This window comes from Anoplopoma fimbria, chromosome 15, assembly GCF_027596085.1.
Source record: "Anoplopoma fimbria isolate UVic2021 breed Golden Eagle Sablefish chromosome 15, Afim_UVic_2022, whole genome shotgun sequence".
Classification (NCBI taxonomy): domain Eukaryota; kingdom Metazoa; phylum Chordata; class Actinopteri; order Perciformes; family Anoplopomatidae; genus Anoplopoma; species Anoplopoma fimbria.
In genome coordinates, this window is record NC_072463.1 from 5,244,633 (window position 1) to 5,254,965 (window position 10,333).

Consider the following 10,333-nt stretch of genomic DNA (forward strand, 5'->3'; position numbering starts at 1 on the left):
TAGAGCAGCCCTGAGGGATTAATCTCACTTTAACAGCCGCTCAGAAACCCTTACTTTAATTTACTTTAAGTAGAAAAAGAAGAAATGCTTTTATTTTTTTTTTTAAATCTTTTAATGGACAGAGAGAGAGAGAGCTTGAATACAAAATGTCCCCTAACATTGTGAGGACATGGTATCTTCCTCTGTGTAATGGCCCAGGAACCAAAGAGATGAAGTCAAAGATGAGCTGAAGGTAAACACCAGGGAATTTACACAATGGTTTGGTACCAATATCTTGACCGGGAAACAATGAGCACTGAGATTCTCACATTTAACAAGCCAAATTCCACCTACACACATATACACAAACTCGCGCACACATCTCAGCTAGAAGCACACTGAGCCCTGAGCTCTCTCTGCACCACTCATAAAATAAGTGAAATGCAACCCCCATTGTGCAACAGTTACAGCATTAGCAAAGTGGTCTTTTTTTTTTTTACCGTCACTGGCAGGGAATCCATTCCAGCCCGAGCCTCAGCGGTGGAACAAGAACAAAGAATATGATTAGAATATAATCAATTTTTATATATGTACGCTTAAAGGGCTAACGGGGGAAAAATCAGGCGGGAACAAAGGTAGTAAATAAACAAATATGTGGATTACGTCTCCTCAAGTAAATGCAATAAAGGAAAACTTTCCAACTGGCTCATTGTGCGTAAGTTTGAGCTCATTTCTTTGGACAGATTTTTTTATTATAAAAACACACATATAACACAATATAAACAGTAAATCCGATTTTCATCTTTATTACACTTATAATTTATCTATGTCGGGAACAGGCTTGCTATAATTTAGTTTAACAACTTGTTACCTGATTAATATCCCAGATAAACCAGAGCTATGGTAACAGGAATAAGAGGAGTGTGGACAAATAGAAGGCGGACCAAATGAGTCTTGTTTCTGGGGTGAACACAAGTGTAAAATGTTTTTAGCTTTTTTATTCAAGAACTTCTATGACATTGTCCGACTCACGATGGACAATTTGCAAAAAAAGATAAAATTTCATCCGGCGTAATCCGATGTATCGTCTTTTTTCAGTTCACACGTTCATCTTCCTTGTCAAAACATGCCGCCTACATAACCCACAATGCAACTCAACTGCATTAATCTGCCTGAAAAATGTTTTACCAAAGTCCAGTCCCTTGATGACATTTACATTTTTTACTGGTCTGGTTTGCTTCCACAAGGTAAAACTCAAAACGATCCACCATGCTTTCATGCTACACTGGTTAACGCACAGAAAATGAGCCAAACAAAGTTGTCACTCATATGGCGATAGCAATGTGCTTTCCTACGCTGTGCATGGATGAAGCACTCAGTTGTTAACTTAAAATGATTTTGCAACTGGCTGACTAGTTTGCTAATTCAACCATGCTTTCATGCCCTCATATGGGCAAACTAGTGTCCTAGTGGTACAAGTAAGGCAAAAGGACCAGAGGGATGCTTATCATTTGTGGTCTGATAAACATTTGGGGGGAAAAAAATAGGAAAAGCAAACATATTTTTACAACTCAAACAAGGTTCAAGAGTTAACGCATCAATTTATTTGCATACGAATGGAAACAACTGGATGTTTGATATGGTAGGAAAAATGAACCCCAAAATCTCAAATAGTATTGCTTGCTTTCGAAAATATTCAGTGAGTATGTAGTATGAAGTCTACATGATTTGTAGTTTCTGAGCTAAAACTTGTAAACACTCTGGTGTGACCCTTTTCATTTAGCATTTGATGAGGTTCCTAAGTAGAGTTGTGACAGCAGCAATTAGTCGTGGTGTGTTTGTGTGTTTCTCTCTGTTATGTAGACGGCTGTATGACGGTGTGAGCACAATACTGTTTATGTGCTGCAAAGAGAAATAATGTTTCAAACCTGCAGCAAGGCCTTTCCAATAGGCTAAATATTGTACCTGAGGTATTTGGAAATCACTTTCTGAATTGCTGTCACTAATAAAACTCAGTACCCCAGTCCAACCCAATTAGAGTTAATTCATACCCCTGGTTTGTTTTCTAAAATCTTACTGCCACAGCTCTGAGTTTTCATCTCCAAATAACTGTAACGGAAGCATCTTAATTACTTAATAACACAAAAACATTTGTGGGGCGCACATAAAATAAGTAAGGCTGTTATGTAGCTATAAAAACTTCTTACAGACCTTACTCTGATTTAAGTATTAATATTCATGCAGTGAAGAAATACTGTGGCTATTTTCTGCCATGTTAAACTGTAGGCAGAACATTACAAATACAGGCTGCAGTATGGTCGTTATTATACAAAGCAAAGGTATGAATTTGAGATTGCTCATGACTGAAACTCTACTTAGTCAAACATCTTTCGTTGGAGAAGCCCACTGTAGTGACCCACTTTGTTACAGTAAGTGAAGACTGAAGCTCTCACCATGACTTAATATCACATTCTCCTTGACCTTAATGACATCACTGCTTCTACGGAAGAGGTGTTTGCATGCACAGATGGTGATCAGTTTGTGTGGATGTGTCAGTGTGAGAAAGAGTGAAAGGGAACTCTCTTTTCCAGCTCCACGCTTCGTGTGATGCGCTCATTATCCCCTTTGGGCAACAACAACAACAACAACTCCAACTCATACATAAATACATACATAAATGGTAATCTAATGCATCGCCGTGTCATTAATCTACAGGCGTTTTTGGCATTCCCTCACTCATCCGGTAAAAGGAGATTAAAGTGAGTCAACCACAGAGGAAAGAAGCCAATGAAAGTTGTCCACCAAAGTCAGGGCTAATTGTGTACTGTTGGATGCTTTTAACGGGCCGTGGTAATCACTTTGTCCGATAATTAGCATTTGGTTTTCAGGAAATATATAAAGGGAATGCCATCCCTCATGCTGTTTCCATTAACACACTTTTCTTAACCGTGTTATTAAAAAAAAGTGGAGAAAATAAAAAAGGCATGTATGGAAAGCTGCTCCCTTATTCTTTTTCTCCTTTTTCCTTTTAAATTTCTAATTGGGTTTTGTCTTGATAAAGAAAAACCGTCTTGTTTGTATCGAATCTGAAATTTTTAATTGAACTCTGATTTGTCAGTTTAATACAACAATTCATTCCTTGTTTTTCATAGTCTATCTGGCAATCTGACAATCCATTGCCACAAGTTTCTTTTTGATGATTTTGACCACATTATCATAGTCAAAAGCAGTCCTCCACAGTTTGATATTTACTTTCTTTAGCTCCATTTTTGGTCTCCACCAACTCCTGAGGAAAATATCTGGCTCCTAAACTGGTTAATGCTCCACTATGTTCACCTGCTGCTTTGCAGAATGCGTTTAGCCTCTGTGTCTGGAAACAACGCTGATGAGAACAATGAGACTGAACCAAAACAGTAAAGTTGCGGGTCAGAAAACCAAAACCATAAACTGAAATACAGCAAAACCCAGCGTAAAGCTAAAGGGAATTGGAGAGTTGGGAGTTATCTATGGGTTTATCACATTACACAGTGATTTGACTTATTGTTTTAATTTAATCAGCTTTAATGTATTGCTATGGTTAGGAAATCAGATTTCCTTTTTAGATGATGTTCAGGAGATTAAATATGGCGTAAATAAGAAGGATGACTTCCTTATTTATCTTTTTGAAGTGGTGTAAAGCGAATAAGATATAAAGTGTGAGTGAAGGAGCAGGGGGAGGTGTTCCTCCTTTTCGGAAATGACTCTAAATCTGATTAACAGCATTCCTTGTTTGTCACTAATGCTACATCCTGGCTACAGAACAGTCAGCTGTCTCTGGGGTTCCCAGGAAGTCTGTGTGTGAATGTGTGTGTGTCTATTACACATTTCAATAGATTCCGCCACCATTGCATACTTAAACTGAGACCACATACTCGCTGATATCAAAGGAAACGATTAAATATGTGTTGGAGATGAAGCTAATCTGCTAAACTAGTTTGATAGAAAAACGGAAGCTTCTGCCGTCCTGATGATCTGAGGGATTACAGTGAGGCATAACTCTTTCAGCAGGCAGCATTCCTCTCAAACGAGAGCTTTTGCATGTCAACAACACTTTGAATTTACATAGAGCAAGTTCCCATGGTGTACTAGACAATTGTGTAAAAGCAAACTCATGAACCAAAACTATCAAGAGGATCTGCAGCGGAACGAAAAGGGCTGAGGAAAGTTAAGATGAAGCTCACCGGCCTGAAATCACAGACCTTGACGTTGACTGCTTTTCATTACACTGATTAGAAAGACCCGAAATTGAGCATGAAATGCGTTTGTTGATTATACAGTTGACAGATGGACTCGACATATGTAAGCAATTTGATCGCTATCACTGGTTGACCAACTAGATATATGTCGGAGGATAACCCAAGACAGTGAGCGCCCCCGACTAAGAATTAACATAGTCGAATCTGTTTTTGAAATCTTTTTGCTCCATGATACCCTTCTGTTTAAGCTCTATTTATCTATAGGAATACAGTAAAAGGACCAACATCACTGGCCGAGATACATGTTACTATTGCTAAGCTTTTGTTTCGGAATAATGGACAGCGCTGTTGTGTATAGGGTGTGTGTGTGTGTGTGTGTGTGTGTGTGTGTGTGTGTGTGTGTGTGTGTGTGTGTGTGTGTGTGTGTGTGTGTGTGTGTGTGTGCGTGTGCGTAGATCGATGGGCAGAGAGGCACAGTTTCAGCTATAACTGCCACAAAGAGCTGTTATAGCTGATTTTAGAGAAACATTCAAAATTTCAAAAATATATCTAGCCTCTGATAGAGCTACGTTCCTATGTGAGTGCTCCGATTAATAGATGTAGGGATTTTCATTGATTCTGAAATAGCAATGTTGTTAGTTATGTATGCTATATGATCCTTTGAATCTTAGACACATTTTCCCGACACTACAAAGATTCTACTGTGAGATTGCCAGTCAAATGAGGCTCCTAAGATTTAATCGTTGAATAGTTATCCATCCATTCTTCATTTTCAGGGGACCATGAATGTCTGTCCAAAGTGCCATTGCAATCATTCCAATTTTTGACTTAAAGTGGTAGACTGACCAACATTGCCATCCTAGAGCCATGCTGCTAACATACCTAAAAAGGTCTCTCTCGTTATTTATCTTTTTCCATTAATGTTGGAGATACAGTGTATGTTGGTGAACAATTCATGCCAATTTAGTGACGGTACCACTCAATGGCAATTGATCTGTTTTATAATCCAGCACTTTGGTCCAAAGATGATATCACCTAACCCAGACTGGTGTGAATATCCCTGACCCCCAGCAGATCATTCTTATTGAGCTGGTTTATCATGACATTTTGATCAGCTTTGCCGTTTTGGTTAATCTTTAAAAACTGATGCTTTGATGAACCCCAAAGCTTTCCTCTTGCACCATCAATGGGCTTAAACTTGCACTTGTACACAAGAAATATCAGTATCCAATGGACACACTGAAATTTACTGAGCACAGCACTGGTACCTGGAAGATAAAATGTAATTTGTTACGCAAGATTATAAATATCAGTCACCAGATTCACTTAATTTGCTGTAAATATTCTTAATCCAACAAGGATTTATTTAAATGTTTTGGTGACCACCTGGCATTTGGATCCTCACATGAAACTAAGAATTGTGGTGTTTAGAATGAGCCCTTCATATCTACATAGGGAGCAGGTCCACTTCATTGAGTCCGCAGTGTTGCACCGCCCTGTTTATAGTTTGTACAGTAGCCCAGAATGGACAAACCAAACACTGGCTCCAGAGAGAAGTTTGAACACTACCTGATGTCCAACCTAGGTCTCCGAAACGCTTGTGAAACTGCGGTAACGCGAGCCACAGAGTGCAAAACCGCGATACTGGCCAGCTGGGGTATGTTTTTTTCCCGTATGTACGTAGGAGAATGCCGATACGACGGTTTTGCCCTCGTCGGCTCACGTTACCACAGAGGGAGGAGTTAGCTGAGCGGTATTCGGTTGGTTGTAATCTGTAACCACCTCACTAGATGTTCCCAAATCCTACACACTGTCCCTTTAATCCAGAGATCCCCAGAGGAAGAATCCATCATCTATTCAAAAACATCATACTAAGTGAGAACAACAAGGTTCTAAGAACAGAAAAATCATGCATATGTATGCTGTTGTCAGTTATCAAAATCAAACCATCAAACAACAAAAGAACCCAAAACCACAAGCTTCGTCACCAAACCGATTTTTAGGGATTTTTCCTTTAAGCGCCTAATCAGAAACTGCTGCTGAACAGAAAGTCAGGACAAAGTTTAATCGGAAAGGTTTGTATTTCATGACTCTTCACAGAAGACGGTGATGCCAAGCTATGACCTTATCGCTTTGCCAAGAATGTTTTTCCCCATAAAGACTAAGTGGGGAAATGTGCACAGAACATCTGGGTGATTATAGCCAACAGCTCTTCTTCTATGCATCACAGTGGTTTGATGGTTATGGGAGACACTTCTCGCCCTAAAACTTTCTCTCCCTATTTAATGTCAGTGTCGTGAAAATACAGCTCTATTTAATACAGGTAACACTTATACAAATATTAGTATCCTTCCACTTAATTGGACACACATATGCTCCAACTCAAAACGCAATATAAAGTTATATATTTATCTTCTATGTGCATGCGTACTTGGTAGATATATGAAATCTCCTACTGTTGCATCCAGCGTCCAGAAGCCAAATAATAACAAGGAAAAGCAAAACTGGATACTTTTTCATTGCATCTTAAATGAAAAAAGTTAAACATATTCCATTTTTTTTTTTTTTTGTGTGTGTTATCCTATTCATTGTTTTTCTTTTTGCCTTGGCGTTACCCACCTTCTCTGAATCGGCTTCATCTTCAGTTCCTCATTTCCTCATTTCCCAAAATGGCCATTGACATAACAGATGTGAACTCGGTGCTCTTTGCCTTTTTTCTTTTAAGTGTCAGTTAGTTATGAGCTTTTCCAGTTGACAAAATGCATAGTATTCAACCGTGCTTTTCTGCAATTCTTTTCTTTTGTACGGTTTCTCCAAATCAGTGAAATTGATGAGCCCATAGAAATTCTCTAGATAAGTATGACCCACCACTGATTTCTGGGGGGAATTTGACCTTTAAATATCAAACTGCCTGTTAATATATCTGCTGTTTTCAAATGAGTTCTCTCTCACTTAAAACAGTCCAGTGGCTGACTTCCATTCCTTTGAGCACTGTCAGCATAATTAAGTCATCCGCTGAACATACAACAATCACACACAGGCACCTGCACCCATACTTTTCATGCATCAACACACACACACACACACATGCAGACGACTCACACCTGCACTGTGATCTACATCGCACCAATAAAAAGGCTTTCCTGCTCTTGAACCGGGGCTGTACTTTCCCAAGCTGAAGGTATGTACTCTTGGCTGCGTCGCTGCTCGTGCCCGGCTGTTTATGTTGGTTTTTTTAATGAGTCCATGAGTCTTCACTGATGGCGTCACCAAAGTATGCAGGGTGGCGGCTCATCGCATCCCGTCCCCGGCGCTAACAGGTTGATTTGATGAGGGTGAGAGTGGACGGCGTCCTTATTTGTTGGGAAACAGATTTCTTTAAGTGAAAATCATTTCGGGGAAACAAGACTTTGTCGGCCTGCCCCCCCCTAAATATGTGGTTGCAGTCATTAAGACCTGCAATTAAATGTGATATTTAATCCTTTAAAACTGTAAAAAAAAAAAAAAGCATAATTATAAAAAGTTGTTCAGTGAGATCATAAAGCTGGCTCTCAAATGTTGTTGTTCCTTCCAACCACCATCAATCATTGCCTTTTGAATTAAACTAAATAACTCTGACTGTGACTTTGTGTTTGCAGTTTATGGAGAGACTGGGTTTCGCTACCATCATAGGAAAATGTGTGATCACCATCCTTAACCATCATCACACACCCTTATCATCTGAGCGCTGCTGCCCTCCCTCTAGCCAATGAACACGTTGCTAAAACAATAAAGGAGGCATCAAAAGTAACTCTGTCAAGAATGAGGACTGAGTGGGCGAGACAGACTTATCTGAACTGCACGAACAACAACGATCACAAGGCAAAAAGCTCTAATCTTCAAATGCTTTGTTACTGTCCCAATCGCTCGTATTGAAATGTTGGACGTTTTGCACGTATTGCATCATGGAGCCTCCGGGGAAATGAGGAAGGAGCAGTGCTATGTGGTGAAGTTAGCTCAGGCTTTTTCGCCCCTTGATATCGATGTGGAAAGTGGGGGTGTGAATTATGGTATTACAGCAGCTGTGAGCAATGTTAAAAGTATCTACTGGGGTGTGAGTGGGGGTGTGCAGCCGGCCGAGTGTGACTGGATTGAGCCAGGAGGAAGAGGATGATAGAAGAAGGTGTATATTTTTATGGGGATTAAGTTGAGATCGAGATGCTATGATTCTTTGTCTCTAGAGTGTCAGCTTTTCAAATTGACATCACCCTTTATTTTGGAGTTTATCCAGTGTGTTTTTGAAAGTTTCTCGGCCTGCAGAGGAGCCTGAAATCCTTCTTAACTAAAGTCTGAACAGGAAGACAGAAGAAGCAGTTTGGAAAATGTCAGTTCAGATAGATGCCTAATTACAGAGAAGTCTTATCGATCACCTTTGTTCTGATTTCCTAAACATCCTAGCACTTGTTTAATTATCCCATGAGCCAAACCAAAGATCTGTCTGTTTCTAAATGATTTGGGCAGTAGGAAAACAATTACCTTGTGGGTAACAAAGAAGCGATTACGCAAAGTATTAATCACCATGACTCTTTCCACAGAGCCGCCTTGACCACTGTGTCTTGCGAAGGCCGGGAGGAAAGGAAGGAGGGAGGGAGGGAGGGAGGGAGGGGTTCAAAGACATTGTGAAATAGTTCCAATATGCGAGTGTGACATATTCACCCACCCCTCTAACCACAAATATGACACTCTGTAATATCTGTGAACTGAAACAATGCTGTTCTCCATCCCTTGTTTCCCTCTCTGTCTGGGCAGTGCCACAGGTATTTGTTTAAAAAAAAAAAAAAAAAAAACTGCTACAAAAGAGGGAACAAATAAAGCAGTGTGTGTGAGAGAGAGAGGGGGGGGAGCGAGTTTAAAAAAAAAAGAGATGGAGAGGCATGACGGTGACAAAGTGAAAGGGATACGAGCAGGGATGCTGTGGTGAACAAAATGAAAGTCCATATCTTTGCATATTATCATGTCTTACACTGTGATTGTAGTACTTTAACCACAGAGATCAGGACTATGGTTTCTTCCTCTAATGACTAAAAGAGATCAGCCGAAAACTTTAGGAACTTGTCTCAAAATTGAAACCATAAACAGCCAAAATGTATTCTTCTGGAAGAGTAAGGCAGTTTATAAGTCACACATCGAAAAGACTACGCTTAAGAATAATTAAGAAGTTATTCCAAAAATACATACATAGCCCTTAAAAAGTCTTGAATGTTGGTTAAAAAGCTGCATTATGAACATTACTTATCATTCTGAACTTATTGCAGCAATAGCAATTGCAGTTTTATTACCTTGATAAGAAAATCACTAATAAATGTTTTTAAATTTGTATATTGGCCAAAACTTATTTATGTTTGACCCTCCAAAACATGTTATTTGGAGTCTTTTGGCTGTGAGTACTGAAAGTCCTTGAACTTTATTGATTACTTTGCTCTTTTCTATTCTTCCTTTCGTTTTGCACATGGTCTGCACAAAAACGCTGCATTGCATAATACACCTCTGCACTATCTTTCTAATAACATTCATATGTATACCTCTATAGATATATATAGATATATATATATATATATATATCTCAGCCACAAGATTGCATTCATAACATCTGCAGATTGTCTATAATTTCAGTGAATATTCCAAAACGATCAATCGTGCCGTTTTAGAAACAGGAAAGCACGATCACAGCTCGTATATTTCCAGTTGGCAGGTAAACATATTGATGTATAATCTGATAGGTTTTCGACAGTATATGTGAAGAGGAAACACTCAGGTATGCACTCACCCGGGAGCCAGGCTTCTGCGCGGAGGCTTGCGGCAGGTAGCAGAGAAGCAGAGGCGCAAAAAAGCGAGAAAAGGTGAAGAGAAGCAAACTTGACAATAACATAATGGATGATCAGGTAGTCTCTGTGTGTCCGTCTGTCACACTGATGATCAACAGGTCCCCCCCCAAAAAAAGAAGAAAAAAAAAACACTCCTTCACTCTCTCCAATCTACTCTCCTTTTAGTTATTCCCCCTTTTGTCTACTTCTCCAATAACTAATCACATAGTGCCTTGCTTGCAAAAAGAAATCATGACTCTGCGTTGATCATCATCA

At 39.5% G+C, this 10,333-nt stretch overlaps 1 protein-coding gene across 6 annotated transcripts in view; it reads right to left on the bottom strand.

The window, feature by feature from the left end:
- Nucleotides 1-10,333, bottom strand: part of smoc1 (SPARC related modular calcium binding 1) — a 45,336-nt gene extending 35,003 nt beyond the window's left edge. For all 6 annotated transcript variants that reach the window (XM_054613794.1, XM_054613790.1, XM_054613791.1 and 3 more), the window contains exon 1: nucleotides 10,021-10,333. In XM_054613794.1, coding sequence (XP_054469769.1) covers nucleotides 10,021-10,122 — 102 coding nt within the window. In that variant the 5' untranslated portion in view covers nucleotides 10,123-10,333. The remainder of the gene's footprint in view (nucleotides 1-10,020) is intronic.